At 45.6% G+C, this 25,048-nt stretch overlaps 1 protein-coding gene across 7 annotated transcripts in view; it reads right to left on the bottom strand.

The window, feature by feature from the left end:
- The window catches only part of NEXN (nexilin F-actin binding protein), a 73,693-nt gene that overhangs the window by 34,335 nt on the left and 14,310 nt on the right, over positions 1-25,048 (bottom strand). For 6 of the 7 annotated variants that reach the window (XM_027874068.1, XM_027874065.1, XM_027874067.1 and 3 more), the window contains exons 2-7: positions 9,307-9,387; positions 7,169-7,244; positions 6,935-7,083; positions 2,187-2,228; positions 719-916; positions 445-621 (exon numbers count right to left, since the gene is read on the bottom strand). In XM_027874068.1, the coding sequence (XP_027729869.1) occupies positions 445-621; positions 719-916; positions 2,187-2,228; positions 6,935-7,083; positions 7,169-7,244; positions 9,307-9,333 (669 nt within the window). In that variant the 5' untranslated portion in view covers positions 9,334-9,387. The remainder of the gene's footprint in view (positions 1-444; positions 622-718; positions 917-2,186; positions 2,229-6,934; positions 7,084-7,168; positions 7,245-9,306; positions 9,388-25,048) is intronic. The other variant, XM_027874072.1, reaches the window with a different exon arrangement.

Consider the following 25,048-nt stretch of genomic DNA (forward strand, 5'->3'; position numbering starts at 1 on the left):
GGACTTAAAAATTTCTTACATCTGGGGCAACTTGGTGGCACAGTGGATAGAGCAACGGCCCTGGAGTCAGGAGGACCTGAGTTCAAATCCCATCTCAGACACATGACACTCACTAGCTGTGTGACTTTGTCTCACCAAAAAAAAAAAAAAAAAAAAAAAAAAAAAAATCTCACATCTCTTGGGCAACATGATTCTTTAGAACAAGGAATTCATAAGGTGAAAAATACTTTCATTCAGGTCAAATTATAATACTGGTAATGAGATTTCAAAATATTTTAGTTGCTATATTCTGAATACTGTTATATGAAATTTAAAACACTGTCATTAGGTCTTTCCACACAGAAATTTCTCAAACAGTCCTTTTCAGGGTGAGAATTTTTTACATTTACAGGAAGGGGTATCGTTATTCCGGCCCCTCGAGATTACCCAGCGATGCCTCTTTACCATTTGCTGCCGGGCTTCTTCGAAAGCCCGTCTCTCCTCCTCCAGGCGCTGTCGAGCCTCCTCCGCAGCTTGCTTCTTCCTCTTTTCTTGTCTCTCTTTCTCCATTTCTTCAAAAGTGAGTTTCAGCTTTCCAGGAGAAAGAGACTCCTTTGTGCCTTGGCTCCCTGCTTCTTCATCCTAAGAAAGTTGGCAAGGAGCCGCCATTAGTCGCCAAAGAGACCAGACTGGGTGGTTTTTGAGCCGCTCGGGTTGTTCTAGAACGGGACACACTCACCATAACAAGCGAAAGGCATTTCGCTTCCTTGAGGGATCGCCTTTGTTCCTCATACCGGATTCTCTTTTCCTCTTCGTGTCTGTTCCTTTCCTGTTCCTCACGTTCTCTTTCCAGGTCCTCAAAACTCTTTTGCATTTTTCCAGGTGTTTTGTGAGATTTTACAGGCACCACTGTCACAAGCAGCGAATCGTCTCCTTCCTAGTGCGTAAAGCTGGTTGTTAGAATGTTTCTTCTCACCCAAAATTGAGTCTCACGGAGACTTACCACTACCTCAGATCGGTTACATCCTGGTTCTATCAAACAGTAACTTGAAGAAAAAGAGGGTTGTTTTTTTTCTCCCCAGTTATCTGCAGCAACTACATCAACGTTCCTAAGCTCTGTGTGTGTGTGTGTGTGTGTGTGTGTGTGTGTGTGTGTGTGTATTAGTTTTTCCTATTGAAATCCACTCCCGGGTGCTCATCAGACTTGCAAACGAACAGAGATGTTGCTAACCGGGTGACCAACGATCAGAAACGACAGCCGCGCATGCATGCACTGATGGCCCAGAAGAGAGGGTCCTCGGAGTGAATGGGCTGGGAACCAATTTGATGGTGACTCGAAGAGCTTAAACAAGTGTTTCCCTAATGTGTTACGAGGCCCACATTCTAAAGTCGTTCATAAACAGTTGTTTTTACTATGAAGAGACACAAAATATTTCCACATGATTTGCTATGAACAAATATCCTATGTTATAAATATGCCTTTTTGCTACTTAAAAATAGATTTTAAATGGTTTTCCTTTCAAGTCACTTAAATTAGTTCCTTCCATACCATCTGGTTTTGCCCCTGATTTTTTTTTAATCTAATACAGGGGGATAGGCAGCCCAGATACATACACTTAAAATAAAGCTTCTCAGCTCTGTGCCTTTACAGTCTAGGGAACACCATCAAATTGTTTGTTAGAATGTTGGGTTTCTGTATTGGATGGAAAGGAATGGTTCTCCAATATTGGGTAGTTGGTGAACTTCCACTGTGTGAGATGCAAACACACAGAGCCGTTTAATAGTGCAGGAGAACCAGAGTGCCGATTCACTTCTCTCGAGGGCATGCTACATAAAGGGGGCGAAAGGATCAAAGGGAAGCCGATATCTTTAAAATATTGAACTCGAAATCATCTAAAACGTAGCGGGTCACGGTTCATTTGCAAGACACTTCTTTTGGGAGGCGTACTTCAAACCAAAGATCTTAGGCAGCAGATTTATAATTGATGCCAACTGATGCTTTAGATGTAGCCATGAAAGGAAAAAAAAAACTTTTCCATCAACATAATTTTTGGCTATAGATTCAAAAATGTAAAACTATGGTTTTACTTGGTGAAGTATTTCATCAACAAAAGTGCCCTTCTTACCTATTTTTCTTTCATTAAAAAGAGAAAATTCATGAACCAGATAATTTTAGGTGAATGTTTCATTGAAAGAAATGTGTTTACCTCTGACGCTGATTCAGTTCCCGTATTGTTTATGTCCTCAATCTATTGAATGAGAATTTCATATCATTACATTCTGTTGGTGCTTTGCCTTCGACTTTCAAACATACAATTGAAAAATAATCAAATAAAATAAAATACTTGCAGTAAATTTTCAAATGTGAAATTTTGGAAATGTTATTTTTGATATTCATCCAACAGGCTGATGAGCTGCTGTTCCAACTGTAACTAGCAAGTCAAATTGATACTTTGCAATTGGATATTAACATTATGAGATTTAACCATGAAATTAAAAAAAGCTTTTCATCAACATAATTTTTCCTGTTATTAACATTAACAGGAAGCAACACTTTAAGATATTATCAAAGCCTACCTTTATAAAGTTCTGGAAATGGAAGTGGGTCTAATTCTCCTAACCGTCCAGGGGACTTCAAAGCAGCAATGAACAATTTTGTTAGTTTCAACTGAGATGGACATACATACACCCTTCCATATCAACTCCCCTTGACCCTCCGTGAGAAAAGATAAGCCAGTCTTTGAAGAGTTTTAATGCTGGAAATGTACAACCAATTCATTGACAGAACTACCCTCAGTGAGTACTCTTTCATACAATTCCTTTAAAAATGGAAAAAAGGTTACTGGGCCCCTCCCACATTTACCTGATGGGAACAGGAGGAACAATTCAGCACAGGGAGGGGCTAGATTTGGGCATGACCCACAAAAGACACTTATGGATTGGATCGACCCCAATACTCAATTTGAAGTGAAGAAAAAGACAAAAAGTGGTGTAAATAATACAACATTGCTCTCTATTCCAGGAGGACAATGAAGAGACAGAGAAGCTGGGAAAGGCAGAGGGGTTTGGAAGGGGAAAGGGTTTGGTATTTTGTTTTATAAAGTAATAATTTGGAAACAATTTGCCCCCTGGACAGCAGATGGGGTAGTTATCCACTAACTCAGCTCTTAGCAAGAATTCAACTAAGTCATTTATTAAGCTCTTAGGGACTTTATCACAGACTTGTAGAAGCTCAGAATGGAAGCTACCTCCAAGGTCATGTCCAGCCTAGACCTTAACAAGGAACCCCCGCTACAGCCTCCCCGAACAGTGTTCTTCCAGATCTCCGGTGAAGGGACATGTGCCTCCTCCAGAAACAGCCCATTCCACTCGCATCAATAATTAATTCTTAGGAAGTGTTTCCTCTCATCACCCAAACTTTATCGCCCCCTGGGACTTTGGTTCCTTGCGTCCCCTGTGACCAAGCAGAAGAAAGAGTCTGCTCCTCTCTTCCTCGCCATAGTGAGTGTCCTCCTGAGTCTTCGAAGCCCTGCCAGCACATGCTCAGTTCCTCCTCCTGACCCTTGATTCACAAGCGTTCACACCCCTGCACAATCTTGACCACTGTGAGTGTCTGGAGGTTTTTCATAACACGGAGCCTGAATTTGCTCCTTGGCAGCTTCTGCCAGTTGTCCCCAACTTTTCTTCTACAGCCCAATGAAATGGATGTTTTAACAAGGGACCTTCCCAAATAGTCAGTGAGTTTTTACCAACAAGGCAGCATCATCACCACCAATGTGGTGCATGCAGCAGTTCAGCTACTTTGACAGGGACCAAATTATGGAGAATGTAAAAAGATGCCTTAGGCATGGGAGGGAACGTCCCTTTCAAATAACTAGCTCTTCACATCCTTCAGTCTCCTTTGGTTCTCTTCTTCAAACCCACTCTATATAACCTTACTCCTCAGATTAGCCAGGTAACATTCAATCAATTTGGCTGGTCTTTGGCTGGCCCATACAGCTTTTTTGCAGTGTTTCCTCCTATGAGAATACAGTTGTCTAGATCACTTATATTTGTATCCTCGGTGCTTAGCAGGCTACCTGACACATAGAAGTACTTCATAAATGTTTCTTCATTCATGCAAAAAGTATCTTCCACAAATGCATGTCATGCAATTACCTCTGTATCTTACAAATGATACTAAATTGTTTGAAATGGAATAGAAGAACAATTTTTAAATTCAATCTTAAAACTTGACTTTTTATATTTACTTAATTTGCATGATATGGTTATTTTTGTTTTACCTTCCACATGTTCTTAGACTTTTTTCATGGCACTGCATGCAATGGAAAGAATTCTTACTATACAAGGACTTAGAGACCCTGAATTCAAATTCTGCTTGTTCTCCTTCTCTGCACGACTTCCCCTCTGTTTCTTCATCTACAGCATGAGAGTGTTGACTCTAACAAGCTCTAAGATGCCATAGCAGGCAGTGACTTGGAGTCAGGAAGGACAGATGTGTTATTAGTCATGTGACTCTAGGCACTCATCTGTTCTGTGCCTTAGTTTCCTTAACTGTAAAATGGGGGGGTAGACTCCTAAATCTATGATCCTGCTTTCCAGCCTGGGAGGATGCAGCACGTCCTAGCTCAGGAGTTCTCGAGCTCCATCATCACACATCCTAATTTGTTTTATTCTTTCAATGAGCCCTCAATGCCAGTATCCCACTCAACCCTGCACTGTCCTTCCTCTCCTCCCCCCACCCCCGTCCACCTGAAGACACACTTCGGAAAGTATTTGGGCCACAGGGCATTGCTACATCTCTTTTCGAAGCCAGGAGGCCTCAAGACACAGAAGAGGCTGCCTTTGTCCAGTGCACCCATGGTTCACCCCTACCCAAGTCATCCCAACAGCTTCTTGAAGCCAGCCAGCTCTGCCAAGCCCATCCATGAGCCCTGTGGGTCCCCTGAACTGCAGTTAGAAAACAAACAGCCGTGACTCATCGTGGAGTCAGGAGATCCAGTGTCCAGCCTTAGCTCGGACATCAGCTGTGGGCCTGAAGCACAGATTCTCTGAGCCCAAAGAGACCTCCAGGTCCTCTACTCCAAGGTGTACCGAAAAGCCCTCTATGACCAGTGAGTAGCCTCTAGCCTCTGCTCACAGACCTCCAGGCAGAGCCCAAGGGCCACCAGGGCCAGTCCTTCTACGACGAGGCAGCCTGTGACATACTGGAGAACACCTATCGCTTCCCCTCTGAAACCCTTGGCCTGTTGCGCCTGTTTCCTCATCTGCTACCACCCACCTCCCAGAGGGCTGCAGACCTTCAGACACTTGTCCAGTGGAAGACCAGCCTCATCACCAGATGAGGACAATGTTGACCAGGGTCCCTCCCACTGAGGAGCTGCAAAACTGGCCAGAAGAAGGAGGCTGGCCCCATTTCCTGGTCCCTGCCAGACACCCTCCCTTGAAAGGACAGTGGTGGTTTCCAAGACAAAGGCAGGTAAATTTGATTTGGCCCACTGAAACTGTCTGGGTTTTCTCTGCCATTGTTATTCTCCTAACCAGAGAGACTGTCAAGGCAGAAGAGGTCTAGTCTTGAGACTAGAAATGAAAGCAATGTCTTCTTTGTATTGAAACTTTGTGTGAACTGATGAGTAGATCTCATCTCAGTAAAATGCAGCAATGGGGAATGCTCACTTAAACCTGCCGCATCCTTTGGAAAAGGTGAAGTCTTGAAGCTAGCTGGCCAGATCCCTGACTCTTCTGCCAGGACCACCAAGCTACCCTGCTCAGGGCAAAATCTGGCTGTCCAGAGGTGAGAGCAGAGCCTGTGGACCGACTATCACATCTTGTCCAGGAACAACCAATGCAATAAGCACCTGTTAGACTCTACACATGATACTGGGCCCTACAGAAAAGGTCCTGGATGGCAACCCTAACCCTAGCCCTCCACCTTCTCACGCCCAATAAAACAGGGAAAATCTTTGCCACAAAAGCTAAGAATAGCCTAATGAGAATTCTTTTCTCTGTAGTATCTTGTCGGGGAGAGGAGGGGTTGGGTTATAACATAAATTGAAACATGAATATTTCCATATACAAGAAGAAACAGAAAAAAGAGGCTTGTATAGGAAACCACACATCCCTGTACATACAGCTCGCAGAGCGAATTCAACACACGAATGTCAAAGCTATGCTGTTTGTTTGTGGCTCCCTCCCAACTTTCTTCTCTGAGTTTTTGAGAGCCTCGATGACCCTCTTTTCTTTTTTTGGCGGGGAGGGGACTCTGCTCCCCCCTTTAAAAAAAAAAAAAACCTTCCCCTGTAACAAACGAGCGGTCAAGCAGAACAAATTCACACGCTCTTTTGCCTTGCCGTGCCCAGAGCTCCTCAGCTCTCTCGCAGAAGGTGAAGTGCAGGCTGCATTTTCTGTTCTGATGAATCACCATTGGACATTCATTTGATCGCTCAAATATGGTCTAATTATGGCTGGCACTGGTGAGTTTGATCACCAGTTATTCCCCGGCATCATCACTGTGTTAAGCTCTGCCTCCCATCCTTGAAGACACCCAGGGAACATGGAGGGAGCATGAGAACACGGGAGCATGGCTCCCAGGAAGAGGAGCAGCTCACGGACCCCATGGCCAAGCCAGCAGCTGCCTTTTGGTGCCATGCCCACACTAAGCTTTGAGAAAGCATACGGGGTCCACACCGCCCTCCTCTGCCCTCCGTCTAGGTGTCAGGTGATCTAAAGCATCCTGCTGGGTCCCTTTGGAGTGTGGCTGCTCCCAGGGTGGTGATGACATTATGAACACCAGAGTCTTCTGGCTGCCCATGTACACCCCCAATATAGCCGGTATGAACGTTCAGCTCCACACCCAAGTTAGTTTTTTGGCACCTTGCCCCAACTCCCCACCCCACCCATCCCTTGCCCTACCCCGCCGCCCACCGCCAAACCCCAGGATCTGGAGCCCACCGACCTGCTCAGCTCGCTTTGCTAATTCTCGTTGGATTTTCCTCTTTTCTAACAGGTCTTGTTCAATTCTGCGCTTTCTTTCCTCCTCAGTTCTTTTCCTTTGCTCCTCTTGTCTTTGTTTTTCCATTTCTGCAAATTTGCCCTTAACAGTTCCTATGAATAGAGGAGAATTTTTTTTTAATCTCTTTGCCTCCTTACTTTACAATTCCATTCCCCACTGATTCTTTCAACTCCTTACCTGTTAGCTTCGGGACATAAGCCTTCTCTACCTTAGACATCTCCTCTCCCTCATCGGAAGCAAGCATTTCTTTCATCTAGACAGGTAAAGAGATTACATTGGAAGGATCATCTCCAAACAAAGATACGACATTGAACAAAATTCTTTTACTACACACATGATGCAAGAGTTAGCGTACAAATTAAGCACACTGCATCATACGCATTTCAGTCCACAAGAAACAATACTTTAAAACATGAACAATCTTTAGCATCGAATTAAATGTTAAAAAAAAAAAGGCAGCAGATCCAACAACCTCCTGCTTTCTCCTGTTCCACTCTCTCTCTCTAAGAAATTGTTCTTTTCTTCTTTGCTTCTCGTCTCTAGATCGCCTCTCAGTTCTTTCTTCCCTCGCTTTCTGCATGGCTTCAAATTTATCCTTGACATCGCCCTTGCCAAGTTTGGGCACATAGGTTTTGGGGACAGGTTTAGATGAGGAAAGCAGAATCTTTGTTAGATGAAGAGAAAGAAAAGAAAGTTTTTTAAAAAGATGGAAAAAATTAAGAACAGATTAGATTAGAATGAATATAAAGAAAAACGTTTTAAAGCAGAAAATATGTATGCGTCCAGGAGCTCAGTTTCCTCTGGCAGTAATTGACTTTGTGCCTTCTAAAGATCAGTTGGAAAAAGAAAATGAAACACAAATAACTAAAGCTAAATTCTCATGAGAATAAAATCAGATACAAAGCTTTGTGAGAGTCCTTGACAGGTGGAATCAATGCAGGCAAAGCCCACAAAGATCCAGAAAGCAGAGGTCTCCTTTGCTTTAGTTAAGGACTGGCTACATTTCATCTCCTGTTGCAGCACTAAAGGCATGGCACGTGAAATATTTGACACTGCTTTTCTTAGCACTTTAGAAGTATTACTGATTTAACTCCTAGCCCCCCTTGACCCCCTAGGACAGGGGTTTTTAACCTGGAATCTATCTATCCCTTGTCTGTTCATGGAAAGATTTCAGGGAGTCCACAAATGTGTTCTGGTTTTCTAATAGTTGGATAACTATATTTCAGCAAAACCGGTTTCCTTTGCCATCCTATGTCTTTTACTTCTTGATTGCCTTTAGAAACATTATCCTGAGGAGTCTGTAGGCTGCCCCAGACTGCCAGAGGGTCAATGACACAAGAGACTGAGAATCTCTGCCCTGGGCGTCCCCCCCCAACTCTCTTCCACACAAGTAGTGATCCCCTAGTTTGAATTTTATTTATCCACTTGTATTTCAAGGCTTGTATATGAACATGGAAAACGAATTGAACATTTAATTTGTTGTTTTTAAAATTCTCCTAACTTAGGTTCATTTCATTCATTTAATATGCCAGTAGCTGCATCCCTTCCCACCCCAGCTTCCCTTTAGACATGGTCAGTAGCCAGTGGCCTGGGGAAAGTACTGCTGTGGCTGCCAATAGAAAGAGCTACCATGTAGGAATGAACTGTCTAACTATGGAGCAATGCCTTAGTCTTTTTATACAGAAAACTCAGGTCACCCCATGTCCTAGCTGAAATTATACCGCGGAATTTATATGACTTGTGTCATCCTTAGCACTAGTCTGAATTTAGTCAGAAACACGCCCAATTAACTGAAATAAACCATTTCTAAAGTGTATTGAGCCATTCTGACTCTAATAGCATCTTCAGAAGTTCTGGCCATCCCATCTATGCTGATGGCACCAAATGAAGCTAAATTATCATCAACCAAGGCACCAATTCTAGGATCAGACCATGACAGCACTCAAAAGTGGCCAGAATTCATCCCTATATGGCCAAACTTCTCGTCAAGAGTCTCTCTACTCTTAGCCCAGCTCACTCCCAGTTCATTGTTGGGTCAGTCCATGAAGCATTTGCAGGTTGATGAAACCTATTCCATTTTGTCCTCTGGTGACTGGGAGGACCAAGGGTCATATCCCAACTACCGTGAGTGTGGACGGACACTGTGGTTACTAATGCAATACAGTGAGAAGAAGCTTATGGAAGTATACCAGGACTATGGTGCACCACTGAAGCTGAGCTTATCCAACCATATCAGAATCAATCATGCCCCAGGACTATGCTGTGCCAATGAAAGTCAATCATGTACCTTCCCCCTTTTGAAACCAGAGACTTACCTCAGCCTTCTGGGAAATATCATTCATATTCGCTGGAGTTGGCTCTGGCAACAATTACGGAGAGTAGATAGGATTTGGCACCTAAAAGAATTTTTCCTTTTTAGTATTTTCGTGGGGATGTGATGCAAATGCATAAAATTTCTGCCCCTTTGCTAGAAGGCAAAATTGACTATTTTCCCCCTAAGGACTAGCCTATTCACCCCACACAGGTAGAGATTCCACTGAATTACAAACTACGAGAACCTGAAGGAACTTCAGTGGTCATATAGTTCAACCTTCCCCATTATGATGTCCCCTAACTGGTCATCCTTGTCCTACCTCCAGTAATGGGGAACTCACTGCCTTGGAAAGCAGCCACTTTCACTTTTAAACATCTCTAGTGGTTGAAAAGTTCTTCCTTGTGTCCAGTCTGTCCCTTTCCCTCTGGGAAAAAGCAGTAAAAGTTTAGCTCTTCTCCCATACAACAGCCCTTGAAATACTGGATCACATACTCACAAGATCTCAAAGTTGAAAGGACCCATACTTGAACAAGAGCTAAGCACTCAGTCAGTCAGCCAGCCAGCCCGGCCCCTACAAACAACTGTTGCCATTTTACCCCTAATCTCCCACTCTCTCTTCCCCAGGTTAGCAACCTCATTTCCTTGGAGCAGTGCTTAAATGATGAGGTCTGAGTCATTTCGACATCCTGGTTGCCCTCCTCTGGAGCAGATCCAGATGACCCATCCCTCCCCTCCCCAAACTGAGCACAGCACAAAGGAACTGTGACTGCCCTCATTCCGGTCATAGCCCGGGAGAGCAGTGCTTTGTGAGGGCTCCATCATCCTGGGTGATGGAGCCCTCACACTCCAGCTCTTTCTCACCTCGTTCTCCACATTCTCTTCTATGATGGAATTTACATTGATCCCTATTAATTTCCATCTTAGATGGAACCTATTGTTCTCACCTTTCAAAATGAACCCTCTGGATTTTCACGGGCTGGTTTCTTCATTGTTTTAATACTCCAAATCTCAGAGCATAGGGAGGGCAAACTTTGTGGTTCTTGGTTCTTTAAATAAGTGGAAATCTTTCATTCAGCTTTAGGATTCTCCATGCAGAGGCCCATTGTGACAGAATGACCTCTGTGTTTTTCTGTCAAATTTCCAGTATGAGGTCTTGACAGGCAGCAATTGATGATTATGTCTGGGAAACTCAAGGCTCTTGATTCCACCAGAAAATTCTCATAAATAAAACCCACGTCCTTGAGTTCTGCTCATGAAGATGGGGTGTGTATTATTAGCAGCTCATGAGACAAATCTGACTGAGACCAATGGCTTCTCACAGCGGCTTACAGAACCTCCATATCAGATTCCACCCAGCCTAATGGGTGGGGTGAGCAGGGCCTGGATTCCAGCGCTACCTCATACACATGGTATGGCTGACCGAGCACAAGCCACTCACGTGTGTGAAGGTAAAATACCATACAGGTATGGCAAGGCCAAATTACCCAGAGCATCTAAGAGACAGCCACGCTTGCACTGGCATTCCCCTAAAAACGGGAAACACCAGGCAGCCAGAGGCCTGGAGCCAGGAAGACCAGAGTTCAAATGCAGCCTCAGACACTTACTACCTGTGTGTCCCTGGGAAAGTCACTTCAACCCCATTTGCCTCAGTTTCTTCAACTGTAAAATGGGGACAGTAATGACACCTATCTTGAAAGGTGGTTGTGAGGATCAAGTGAGAAAGTATTTGTAAAGTGCTTAGGGCAATGCCCGGCACGTACCTGTCCCCTCCCCCCACTATGACTCGGTTATAATGAAAATGGCCGTTCGCTTCACCTGAACTGGACCCCTCAGCTAGGAAGAGGTTGGGCCCCCTTGACCATAGTTTGACTCGTAGCTCAATAGCTGGCATGCAAAGAGAGACGAGACAGCGCTGGTCTGGTGCTGGAGGACCTGGGTTCACAGCTTGACTCTGCCTCCTACCCTCTGGGACCCTGGGCAAGCCAACTCATGGCTCTTGGCCTTGGTTTTCTCATCTGCACGTGTGGGGGAGGGGAGGCTGAGGTCCCAGTTCTCCAGAAGACAAGCACAAGCAAGGTTCACAATGACCCAAAGGAATATTTGAAAACATGCACTTTGCTGACATCCCAAGCGAGGAAAATCTCTCCACTGATGTAGATCAGCTCCTTCTCTGCAGGTTAGAGACAAACCTAAGACAGTCGCCAATATCACTGAGAGGTTAAATGATTGGGTCACATGACGCACAGGTGTCTCTGGTAGGACTTGAACCCAGGTCTTCATTGCTAGCACAGTCCCTGACACAAACTGAACAACACTTGTTGACCGGTCCATTTCCTGGCTCCGAGGCCAGCTCTCTAGGTGCCATAGCACCCTATGTCTCTATTTAATAATAATGATGATAAATTAAATTGGACTGTTCAGACCAGTGTTAATTTGTGATCTCCTCTCATCACCACATGTTCTTGATTGTTCCATCCATGTCCTGTGGGTTAGTCTCATGTCCCAACTAGTTTTCAAGTTACTTGAGGTCAGCACCCCCTGCAGAATTATTTGACTAATGCCTTGGAGTTTGATTTTTATTGGTTTTCTCTTCATATTTTTTTACATTTTTCTTCATATCGCCATCACTTGCCAATTCCCTGGTCTGGTCAAACCCTTACTTAAAACTAAGGGTAATTAAGCAAAACGACAGACACACTGACCACGTTTCACAGCATATGCTTCATTCCAAACCCGTAGCCCACCACCTCTCCTCTGCAAAGGAGCCTGGCTAGATGGAGCTGAACTCTGGGCTTTTAGGGCTGTTTTTTCTTACACAGGTGGGGCCATAGACGCTCTCTGCAGTCTCTTTCCTTTATATACACATATATTTCATCAGTAGGGGCAGCGCGAGGCAATGGAAGGAACATTGGCTCCTTCAACGCCTGGGAACCTGGGGTTTTGAATGTCAGCTTTAGGGAAGCCCTTGATGACCTCGGTCACGCATCTGTGAAATGAGGAGGTCGGAGAAAAACTAAGGTAAGGATGGGTAAGGCGCCCAGAAGCAGCATCAAGAGTTTAAACAGAGGCAACTAGGTGGGCACAGTGGATAGAGCACTGGCCCTGGATTCAAGAGGACCTGAGTTCAAATCCGGCCTAAGACACATAACGCTTACTAGTTGTGTGACCTTGGGCAAGTCACTTAACCCCACTGCCTAGCCAAAAAAAAAAGAAAAATATTAATAAAAAGGAGTTTAAACATTAATCAGAGGCACAAATCACTGACTTAAAGGAGGAAAGGAAGAGGTTTCTAAAGCAACCCTAAAGTGAGACAGAAGCACAAGACACGACCACGCACACAACTGCTGCCGTGGACGTGGCAAAAGCGACAACCGGCCCACAGCGGCAGAATCCCGAGAACGATGCGAAAGTGGAGGCTGCACATCTCGGTCACTTCTGAGTGCTGGCTCGTGGGGAGTGGGATGGCAGAGTGGCTGGTCCAGGCACTCCACAAACATCAGCGATGGACTGGACAACCTCTGAAATCCCTGGTCTTCAATCTCTGAGCCTCTGGGATGCGAGGGCAGGGCAGCAGCGCCGCACAGTGCCCACGGTGTCAGAGGACTAGGAGTCAAGACCTGCCTTTATCATTTACTCTCCAGGTGACCTTGGATAAGTCACTTCCATCTGGGCCTCCGTTTTCTCAGGGTTTGCCCAAGCTGTGTCTGAAGTCCTCTCATCATTTCTTCTAGCATCTAATACTCTGTGACCTACTGTGGCTGTTGCAGCTATTACCCGATCCACGCACACCCATTTTCCCCCAGTTTTGTTTTTGCTGCTCCACTATTGCTGCTATAAATACTTCGGCCTTCCTTCCTGTCTCTGATCTCCCAAGGGGCAGGTGTCCCAGAATGGGATCATCAAGCCAGATCCAAATTACTGATTCAAAAGCCGTTGTCCTCTCCACCCAGAGTTTCCTGGGGTTTCTGCCTTTCCACAGCCCCTCCACCACTAACTTTTTCCATCTTTTACCATCTTCTTTGGCCCCCATTTTCTAGCGACCATTTCATCTAGCACCCTGCTGAATAGGCACGCAATCATCACACGATCATGGACTGACCCCACCCAGAACTAAAGCAGGCAGTGTGGGGTGATGGGGAGGGTTCAGCCTTTGGGTCAGCAGACTTTGATCCTGGCTCCTGAACTTGCCAGCTGTGTGACCAAAGACTCCTCCCTGTACCTCACCAGCTATAGGGTAGGGGTGACGGCTTCCACCCCACCTGCTTCCCTAGGGATGTTGTAAGGAAAAGTGCTTTGTAAAGCGCCCAATGGGACGCTACAGAACTTGTTCTTAGGAGAACCTGCCCTTTGAAAGCTGGCTCATGGTAACCCAGATTCCATTGGTAAGCATCCTTTCAGTCAGATTTCAGCAGTGTCCTGGAAAGCTCCCATCTAAATCGCTCAGTTGAAAGTTTCCCCTTTTTGCTTGCTGCCATGGTAGTTACAGCCATGAGCATGCTTCTTTGATTTTTTAAGGCTACTTTTCAGATAGCTCTGGGGACTAAGCCTACTTTAAATGAAACCCACACTGCTTTAAAATATTAAAATATGCAACCCTCTCCAAAGCAAGTGCAGAAGGCAGGTGGAGAGGGCTGTGAGCAGTCTGTGCTAGAGTTAGGTGATGTGATTCCCCATATGGACATCACATGGACTGATGATTTTGGCTGAATTAATTGGCCTACAGGAACTTTTGAGACTTTTTTATCTGGTATAATGAGCAGAGAGATGTTTGACTGTGAAGAATGAGCCTGTCAAGGATAGTCCTAGAGAATAAAGCATCTGCCTAAAGTGTTCCCTTCACTTAAAATGTAAAACTTCTCAAAATAAGAGCCTGACTTATTTGCAGTCAAGATAAAATAAGATGGCATCCTCTAATTGGCGTAAATAAAGCTTTTAAAATGAATTTTTCTTATTTAAGTTGACAAGCATTTAAGTACCTACTATGTGCCAGGCACTGTGCTAAGCACTGAGGATACAAAGAAAGGCAAAAATGTGGTTCCTGTCTTCAAAGTGCTTATATTCTTACGGGAGAAAAAAACCTGAAAACGACTATTTACAACCAAGATACATACAGTGCATTCTCAAAAGGAGGGAGGGAGGGAAAAAAATTTAAAACAAAAAATAAGAGGGAAGGAAGGAAGGGAAGGAACCTGGAGGAGGAGGGAGACCACTCCATAAGGTCACACAGTTCAGACCTGGAAGGGGCTTCCATGAGAATATAACCCAACCTACTAACTTTACAGAAGAGGAAACTGAGTCATAGAGAAGGGAAATTACTTTTCCATGCTACACAGGGATCGACAGACCTGGCTTCCAGTCCCAGTGTGCTGTCCACTGCTGAAAAGTCCACAAGAACTTTGACATTTCTATCTTCACAAAAGAAACCTTGGCTGACAAATTTCTCTGTCATTTTGAGAGTGAGAAGTGAGGATAAACTGAACAATGACTATTTTCACAGAGTATTTTCTTAGTTCTCCGCCATTTTCTAGCCACCATTTTAATGTGTGAGGCTGGGGGGGTAGAGCAGTTGTGCTGATGGAGTCTAAGAGGCGAGATCTAGGGATGCCTCCCCCACCCCTACCCTAATGATGTCTTTACTTAAGTGCCCAATCAGTAATCGGAATATCTTTCTCTCTGCTGAAGATTCTTGGGAGCCCTTGGGAGCAGGAGAAGTTTTTGTCTTTCTTCCCATGCCCAATGCTTAGCCCAGAACCAGGCTCACAGTGGGCACTTGATACATTCGTGTTGACTTGACTTACTGGCTTGGAAGGGGCCCTGGTTTCAGAGTCAGGGGCTTGAGTTTGAATGCCACCTCAACTGCTGTTCCTACTACCTGCATCAGATACTTAACTCACCTGCCTCTCTCAGATGTAAAATGTTTGGTTTGTTTTGAGGCCGAGCCTTCCTTCCTCTCCTGCCCAGGCTGGAAGGGTCAATGCCACTAGAGCTTGGCATGGGAGGTTTGACTGACTCTTCTCCCTGACCTTAGGCAGTCTGGGGGCCGCCATACTGGATCGGAATGGGACTGGTTGGCTTTAATTCCAGTGCACCTTAGAACTCCTAATAGCTTCAACCTCCCCAGCAGCAAGGATTTTAGGTGTGGGCCACCATACCCACCTGTTCTTCATCCATAAAATTGAAGGGCTAAGCTAGAGGATCCGGATGGTCTCTGGCCACTCTTTCCATGCCCGTGCAGTTTCATGGAAAAGACTCAATGGTCAAGAGAGACAGCACACGTAGATTTATTTTGCCCCCAGAGGCTCCAAAGAAAGAAGACTGAGGTTCAGAGAGGGGAGGGGAGAACTGGGCAAGTCTTCACAATGATGACAGGTGACCCAAGCCTCGAAGGAAGCAAAGCATGCTGAGTGTAAATGAGAGGCAGGACATGCCAGGCTAAGAGTACCCCAAGAGGAAGAAGGGGAAATCAGCCCTGAAAAATCACTGGGGATAGAATGAGAAGGTGAGAGGAAACCACTCGAGACTCAAACCTTCAAAATACTGTGTTCCTAAGCATCCATACAGAGAACAGAACATTTTAACTAACTGCTTCAGTCATTCAACAAGCATTTGTGAAGAGCCTACTATGTGCCAGCCTCCATGCTAGGCCAGGGAGAACAAACACCCAAGGAAGCCAGGCCCTGTCCTCCTGGAGCTTCTACTCTACTGGGCCACTTGGAGGTTTAGTTCATACCATTCCTCTTCATGAAGAACTTGGAGGTGAAACTCCTGATGACACAGGAAGCCCGAATGATTGGAATGAACGCAGGGCTTTGAAGGCTGGGCGCAGGCGTCTTTGTTTGCTTATGAGGAGCCCATCTGGTGAAAGGCTAGATCTTTCTGGGGAACTGGGGGAACCCAAGGCAGGAGAGCCTTATTTGCCTTCCCTTTGCAAGCAGGAAGATGGGATCCTGGGAACTGTGAAATAGAGAATCCCATCTCTGGAGGAGAATTGAGCATGGACTGAGGAGCCAGGAACCGAGCTGGAGGAGAAGACCCCAGACATGAAGTACCAGAGAATGGGAAGGGCCCAGAGGGCAAAGGGCCTTCTGGAGCTCAGGACCAAGTGAAAGGGACCACAGAAAGGGTCCCTGTGTGCGAGCAGGACACCGGCCCCTCCAGCTTAACCCTGGAAGCTAGGATTAAGCACCTACTGTGCATAGGTGGTCAGAACCCTGACCTCGGGGAGCTCCCAGCTCAGCCATCTCTAGGACTCAATGCAGATAAACCCCACTAATGAGGATGCACGTGCTCACCATCTCCCCTGATGCTCCTGGGCTTCAGCACTGGGGTGATCCTCAGGCTTTGGAAGCTCCTGGGCTGCGGCTGCCCTCCCCACCTGGGAAGCTCTGGTCATGTGGCTTAGGCTGCCTGCTCCCAGCCCAAGCTCCCGCGCTGCCCAGATGCAGTCAATTTGCCAGCACGGGGCTGTAATTTGCAGGTTGTTCAACTCACACAAGGAGGTTTGAATTAAAGAACTGGGCCTGGATATTTACCAGTCATCTCCCCCATCAGAGTGTATTCTCTTTGAGGGCAGAGACCTGTATGCTTGGGTTTGGGGGTTTGTTGTTTGTTTCAGGGGGCGGGGTGAGAAGTGAGGCTGCGGCACTGACCTGGTTGGTGGAAGGCAGCTTTCTTTAGCATTCTAGCTGTCTGGCATTTAGTGCTCAACAAGCACTCAGTTAATGTTTGTAGACTGATTGCCAGCCTGCCTTCCAGGGCTCCTCTTCCCAGACCAGCCCCCAGTCCATCTAGTCCGGCAGTTTAGGAAAAAACCCCAGTGAAGAACAAAGTCAAGAGGCAGATTTCATCTCCATGTCAATAAATCTTGATCGGAGCTGCCCCAAGGTGCCTGGAGGGAAGGGGAAGGGGCTTCTCTCTCCCTGGAAGTGGTCCAGCCAAAGTCAGATGAGATGCTGCGGGGGACCTCTTGGGGACTTTGTAGAGGGCATTTTTGGTCAGGGCTGGACAGATGACTCAGAAGACCACCCTGCTCTGAGATCCCTGGGCTCTGTGTCTCTTTTTTCCATGGCCAGGGGGCTGTTAGCTGTGTTCAGAGAATAGTGGAAGAGAAAAAAGGAGCTCTATGGTCTGCAACTAGCCCGAGAAGGCTCTGCTGAATCTCTGGGGTCTCTTTAAGACTGTGTGAGGCGCTCCCAAGCAGAAGAATAGCCAGTCCTTTAAGAATGTCAGAAACACTAGATCCAAAATGGCAGCAGGAGGAAAATTAAAGAAAGGGAAATGCTTCTGTTCAGGGAAGATGGAAAGATGGCACCTCCTCTAGGGCTCTTTCGCCCAAGGCCCGCTCCCACGCAGATGCTGCTTTCCATGGCAGCCCCAATCCTCCTTTGGGAGTCCTCTACGACACCATCCTCTGGCGGGCTTGGGACCCTCATTCCTGCTCCCCATCTTCTGGTCCAGCACAGGGGCCTGACCCCCAAAGTCCTCCGGAAGCTTCCCTTCCTTGGCTTGAGTTCTTTCATTGATAGATACAAACATAGGCTGGTTCCAATTTCCTTATCACATCATCTGAATTCCTCCAATGGTTCCTCCCAAACTGACTCCAGGCTTTTCTGGATGACCACTTTGGGTTGATCGATTCAGCAGCTGGGCTGGGCCTTCTCCCCACCTAGTTTACCCCCAGTTGGTAGGCTCAGTAAGAGGATCAGAGAAAGGCCTCAGGGAGAAAGACATTCTGGGGGTGAAGGTGTGTGGGATGCCTCCCCTACACTTAGATTCACTGGTGTGTAGCATTCAGTAAGAAGCAGAATCAAGATTTAGAGCAGAAAGAGCAACTTGAAGATCACCATCCAACCTTCCCAATTTAAAGATGATAAGGTTGAGTCACAGCCAGGACCACCCAACTAACAGATGTCCCAGACAGGATTTGAACTTGGGGCTTCCTAACTTCCACTCTGCCATAACTCCTCAAGAGAGATAAGGCATGTGTTGGGTGCTCACTGTTCCAGGTACTAATCTAAGCACTAATGATGAAAACACAAACTTACCAGCTAAAGCAGAAGACAAGAAAGAAAGGGGAGCTGGGAGGGGGAGGCTGTCCGAGGCAGGTGACAGAGTCCAGCTAGGAGTGTAGTGGATATGGAACTCTAGCCAAAGACCTCCCAGCAGGCCCCAGGACTTGGTGGTACCAGGACAGCATAGTTAGTAGTGCTGGGTTACTAGGAAGTAGTTCCCAGGGTGTGTATTAACATGGGGATAAAGGCTAGACCTGTGAAGTTTCCTCTGCCCATGCTGGCCCCTTCTCTGCCACTGACAGTCAGAGAAAGTTACCTAGAGATCTGAGAAGGTGTGACCTGCCCAGTGTCTCCACTGACCTGGGGACTTGAACCCTCCCCTTCCTGGCTTTAAGGCTGGCCACCTCTTCGTGTGAAATTTAAACTGTTGGAGAGCTAAAGAAAGACACCTTCCCCAACTCCTTTACAGAGGCAGAGCATCCACAGAACACTGCATATAGTGTCAGTTTTCTTAATATATCAATCCTACCCTTACGGTTTTTAGATAGATTATAAGGAGGTATGAATTGCAGTGAATCACCCTGGAAACATGAGATAAAATTCTTTCTTCCCCAATGCAGAACTCTCCAGCTAACCTTGACTTCCATTTCCCAAGGACTCTCTCAAATATGGCAGGAATCAGCCCAGGCTAGCAGGGGACAGGTTTAGGCCAACATGTCATCAAAGTCAGGGCAGACTTCTCTTTCAGCCTTTCCAAAAAGATTCAGTGGAACACTTCACTCCAGTGGATCCAGAATCTCCTTAGCTTGAGGGCTTCCTACCCCAGGACAGCTTATACTGGACCTGGAGTTGGGAAGACCGAGTTTCAATGTGGTCTCAGTCACTAACTTAGTTGTATGACCATGGGCAAGTCACTTGACCTCTGCCTGCCTCAGTTTCTGTACCTGTAAAAGGGAGAGAGGACTGCCCCCTCTTGATAGGCATGGTTCACGAAGGTCATAGGAGCATTGAGGCAAGGCTCTTATCTCTGCTTTTTGAGCCACTGGACCCCCTGATGATTTCATTCCTAAGTACTTGGGTCACAACTCTGTTGGGAACATGTCACAGACTTCCTACTCAATCACCCTTTGAGTCACCTGAAATTTATATTGTTGGGAGATCATTCTGTCCCATGAGTCACCACCACAGAGCACCACTGGGAGAGCTCTAATATTCAGAGGCTATATTTTGTAGCCAGCCCCAAGCCATGGAGGATCGCTCCCAGAAAAGGCCGTGCAGGGGCAGCTAGGTGGCGCATTGGATAGAGCACCAGCCCTGGAGTCAGGAGGACCTGAGTTCAAATCCGAGCTCAGACACATAACACTTATTAGCTGTGTGACCCTGGGTAAGTCACTTAACCCCAATTGCCTCACCAAAAAGCAAAAAAAAAAAAAAAAAAAAAAAAAGGCCGCGCAAACAGCCCAATCTCCTCTTCCCACTCCTTTCTGCCTCCAGCTAAATGGCCATCTATGGTGTCTTGTCCAAGATATAAAGAGAGGCAGTATGGAGCAATAAAACCAGCACTGGGAGGTACCACCTAACACCTATCAGAGTGGCTAATATGACAAGGAAAATGTTGGATGTTGGAGGGGATGGGGGAAAACTGGCACATTCATGCACTATTGGTGGAGTTGTGAGCTGATCCAGCCATTCTGGAGAGCAATTTGGAACTATGCCCAAAGGGCTCTCAAACTGTGCAGACCCTTTGACAGCAACACTACTGCTAGGTCTATATCCTGAAGAGATCATAAAAAAGGGAAAAGGACCTATGTGTACAAGAACATCTATAGCAGCTCTTTTTGTGGTGGCTAAGAATTGGAAATCAAAGAGATGTCTATCAATTGGGGAATGGTTGAACAAACTGTGCTATATGAATGTAATGGAATATATTTTGCTATAACAAATGACAAGCAGGATGATCTCAGAAAAACCTGGAAAGACTTACACAAACTGATGCAAAGTGAAGTGAACAGAACCAGGAGAATGTTGTACACAGTAACAGCAACATTGTGCCATGAAGAACTGTGAATGACTTAGCTCCTCACAGCAATACAATGATCCAAGACAATCCCAAAGGACTCATGATGAAGCATGGACGTGCTCACCGAGTGCATCGTGCACCTGCACGTCATCAGATGAGCAACATTTCTTCTCCATTTTGGGCATCCTATGTGGGCGGCTGGGCTGACTTCGTTTTGCATGTGCCTTAGGACTACTTGCTGTCCCCAAACCCAGCACTCCACCTATCATCTTCATGCCTTCAGCCATGAAGCTTGTGTCCCATGCCCAGGTCACATTCCCTCTTCATCTCAGCCTCTTAGAATTCTCACGTGCTGCCTCCTACAGGAAAGCCTCCCTGATTCCCCACCCCTCCCCCAAATTCAAGTGACTTCTCCATCAAATTACACTGTATTTACTTGGGAGCATCTGATCATAGATGGAGAGTGGGGAAGGACCTTGAAGGCAGACTGGTCCTGTCCAAGGCCTCCATCAGGGTCCCAGAGACAATGAGTGGCAAAGCTCAGCTCTGATGCCCTTCCCCTGTTTGCAGCATGGAATTGACAAGGATACTCCCACCATGCCTTGCTGTTCTGTCTTAAGAGCACCAGGCCCACGGGACCTAGTGAATGTTTTTAACTGGATGTTTCCTTAGCTACTTTAATCTCAATGTGTCTGAAATAGAGCTGTTCAGTCTCCCCCAAACCCATTCCTCTTTTCCTAACACTTTTGCCAGGGGTTCCCAAGCCCCCAGTAACCCCCTTCTTCTCACTCTCCTTCACCTCTGACCCCACGTCCAGTCAGCTTTGCAGTCTTGCTTTCACAGCCAAGTCTGTCCCACCCAGGCCTTTCTCTGCTCTCTCCTCCTCGCCTCTCACCTGGCCTAGGACAATAGTCTGACTCTCCCTCATGCCTCTGTTCAGTGAGGTCCAGATGCTTCCTGTACTTTAAGGATCCAACATCAACTATTCACAGCCTGGCCATCCTCCCTTTCCAGCTTCATCTCATCGCTCCTCACAAGTCGCTCCCACCTCCCACCTTCTGCCTTCGCACCCGCTGTGCCCAGGCTAGACAAGTTATATCTGTGTTGTGTCTACCTTGCGTATATGTTGTCTCCAGTTACATTTGGGTCTTTGTGTTGGCACGGCCTGGCACGTGGGGATATTTAATACATGCCTGTTGGCAAATTGATCCTCATCTTTGCAGTCCTCATACATGTCCTCCCATCGGGTATTTCAACACACCAGAGACCTTTTCCTAGGCCTTCTAATGCAGCTACTACTGCCCCTCCCAGACTATCTATCCATCACGCTAAAAAAAAGTTCACCTTTTCTGATCATATATTTACTGTACGATATTCCTTGGGTCTTGCTAAAGAAAAATTCACCTTTTCTGATCATATATTTACTGTATGATATCCCTTGGGTCTTGCTAAAAAAAAAAAAAGTTTACCTTTTCTGATCATATATTTACTGTATAATATTCCTTGGGTCGTTTCTTATGCCCAAGTCATGACTGGAAACATGAGACTGCCAACATACGTCCATCCTATGTCTCTCCATTTCCTTGTGAATCACCTACAATCTTGAGTCTTCAAAGACTGTAGTGGTCCATGATTTATAGTCATCCAACATTAACATAAGACAGTTTTTATCTGGGGAAATTTTTGGATTTTTGAAAATGCTATAGTTTCCCAAATGCAATCCGGCTTCTTTTCTTCTTACACAGGTCTGTGTCCAATTCACTGCCCATCACCAGTGCCTACCTAAGATATAAGTAATGTTGGACTAATTCAGTTAACCATCCCTTCAACTGCCTACTATAGTCTGGCCCACTGGTATTTTTCATCCTTTTAGTTTTTCCTGTGTGGGCTGTTGGGCTGATCTCCTTAGAGGTCATAGACCTCATTGTGTTCATAGACCTGGAGTGTTTGGAAAGCAGCCACCACATGACATCTACAAACAGGAACATGCAGAAAACCCCACCTTTCATCCTCCATAACAATGGCAAACACCAGAGAGGATCCATGAAAAATGTCTCTCGACATATGCATGGAACTTCTTTTGAGAGGAAAGCTTTTACTGAGTCAGATACTTTCTTTTTTCATCTTATATTTACTGGTATCTTTTGTTTTTACATCATCATCACGTCCAAATACATTCTTCCCTCCTCCAGTATCGGTAACAAAGATTTTAAAAGAAATAGGAAAAGCAGATTAGCAAAACTGACCAACACATTGACAGTGTCTGATCATGCACTCAATATTCCACATCTGTGGTCCCCCTTCTCTGCAATGATGACAGGGAGATGAATTCTCCCAGGTTCTCTAGAACCAAGCTTCTTCACTGCAAATCAGAAAGCAGATTATCTCCAGAATAACATGGTGGTTCTTTTCTCCTATTTTCATCCAGGATGCCCTCAATAAATACACAGATGACATAATTACCACTGAATCTACAATCTAGTGCTAGGTATTAAATGTTTAGTAATTTTTTTTACAGATTCAAATAATTTAGAAGTGGAAAGGCCTTTAGAGACAATTTGGTGATAGTACAGAGTTTCTTAATCCGGGGTCCATGAACTTGGGTTTTTTAAAAAATAGTTTGATAGTTGTTTAAACATCATTGGTTTCTGTTGTATTGTATTTTACACACTTGAAAACATTCTTCTGAGAAGGGGTCTCTAGATTTCACCAATGGCCAAAGGGGTCTAGGACCCAGAAAGGGTTAAGAGCCTCTGACTGGTGTGACTCTCTCATGCTATATTGGAGGGCACATAGGTCCAGGGAGGCCCAGGGATTTGCCCAGCACCACAGGTAATAGTTGCCCACCTGGGATCCAAATTCTTTGGACACTCTGGAATGTGCACATTGGCTTTCCTCCTTTTGTCCCTCTATGGTATATGCACCAGCAATACAAACCAAAATAGTCCCACTGATTTGAAGTATTATTTTTTTACTGACAAGAAGGGTGGCCCCAAAAAGCTAAAAATCCTAAATCCCAAAATACAACTGTCACATTCCTCATACGCACAATCTAAAAATTGAACACGAGGTCTGATCTTATCCCATTACATTTGAGATACTGAAATGTCCCCGTTCATTTCTAGGCCATTAAATGCCTCCTAATTGATATCACCCACAGTCCAACTTTCTGCCAGCCTTAAAAATGCCTCCAGGATAATAATCATGGAGACAGTGGGTGTTGATTACTCACTGGAGAAGTTTGGCTATGAAACAGGAGATAAACAGGACAGTAATTAGTTCAGCTCCTTTCATAAATATTTTTTAAATGGAAACTACCTCCCAGGCTTGGCTAGGGATATAAAGACAAAATGGAACTGCCCCTGCCTTCAAGGAGCTTACAATCTACTGGGCAGATATAACATTACTCCTTTCCTAGTATATTAAACCTATCTGCATAAGAGAACAAAGGGCAGAATCATACAACCAATCAATGAATGAGCATTTATTAGACACCTTCCATGGGACAGACAGGAGGCTAAGAGGAGAAAATAGCTTTTCTCCAATGAGGAGACTGGTGAGTGGGGGAGGGGAGGAGAGTCGGTGTCACGCTTCTCCTCCTCCTCCACCACCCCCACTTCTTGATACCCCTTGGTACAGGTACAAGTTCTTTGCTTCCACAAAGTACTCCTGAGACTATGGACTCTCTCAACTGGGCTGGCCAACTTCTGAATTGGCCTATTGCTTTTATACACAAGTCGAGGGCCATTTGTGATTCTCTTAACCAATCACAAACTGTTTCACGTATGGTGTCAGCTGCCTTCTATCCAATGGCTGAACCTCTATAACCTTCAAATTGATCAAGGATTTATTCACACATTGTGGTGGCCTTGAAAGAATTCCTTACCTGGCTTACATTTTGTGATTACATTCTGAGACCACTGGTTCAATTAAGTTGTGTGGGCCTCCCATGATTACATTAATGGAGATGGGAGGCTAAAACATTCTCTACCCTTCAAATGGGATCATCTTTAGAGCTGGGAAGGACCTCAGATGTCCCCTGGTCCAGCCCCCTTGTTTTACAAATATGGAAACTGAAAGCCCAAATCAAACTGGTAACAAATGGTATAGGAGCCAGTGCTGGGCTAGGGAGGGTGACTCCTTTTTCCTCTAGGAAAAGGATAGAATGGCCTTTGTGAGGAGAGAGGCTAACAAGAGCACATCCACAAGGGTCCAAGGGTCAGGTTGGCACAGATCTGTGCTGGGGAAGACACCCCCAAGACATACGGGCCGTCTCATAGTTTATAGAAAAAACCAAGCAAACTTGGCCACTCAGTCTTCACATGGGTGATTCATAGTTTTCTAAGCAGAGCTCTTCTGGGGTCAACCATGGCCAGAGTGGACAGGAATGGCCTTGAGACCAGTAGAGGGGGAAGGGAACTGAAGGCTTAACAAGCCTAACCCGAACCCTCGTACTACAAAGGAGGAAGATGAGGAGATTCTCAGAAGAGACTGAAAATCATAAACACTTAAATTGTAATTTTCAGCCTAACTTGATAATCCACCAACAAATATTACAGAAGCGCAGGGGACCATGCCAGACTTGAAGAGAAGTCTCCTTTACAAAACCCTGCTAAGTGCTCTTCCTCCTTTTCTCAAAGAGCATTAGTGTTGGGGCGCTCACTACCTCCGGAGGCTGCTTCAGGAAGTTGCTCTACAGATTCTGTTCCTTA

The sequence above is a fragment of the Vombatus ursinus genome, unplaced genomic scaffold, assembly GCF_900497805.2.
Source record: "Vombatus ursinus unplaced genomic scaffold, bare-nosed wombat genome assembly UNPS02014804.1, whole genome shotgun sequence".
In the NCBI taxonomy this organism is placed as follows: Eukaryota; Metazoa; Chordata; class Mammalia; order Diprotodontia; family Vombatidae; genus Vombatus; species Vombatus ursinus.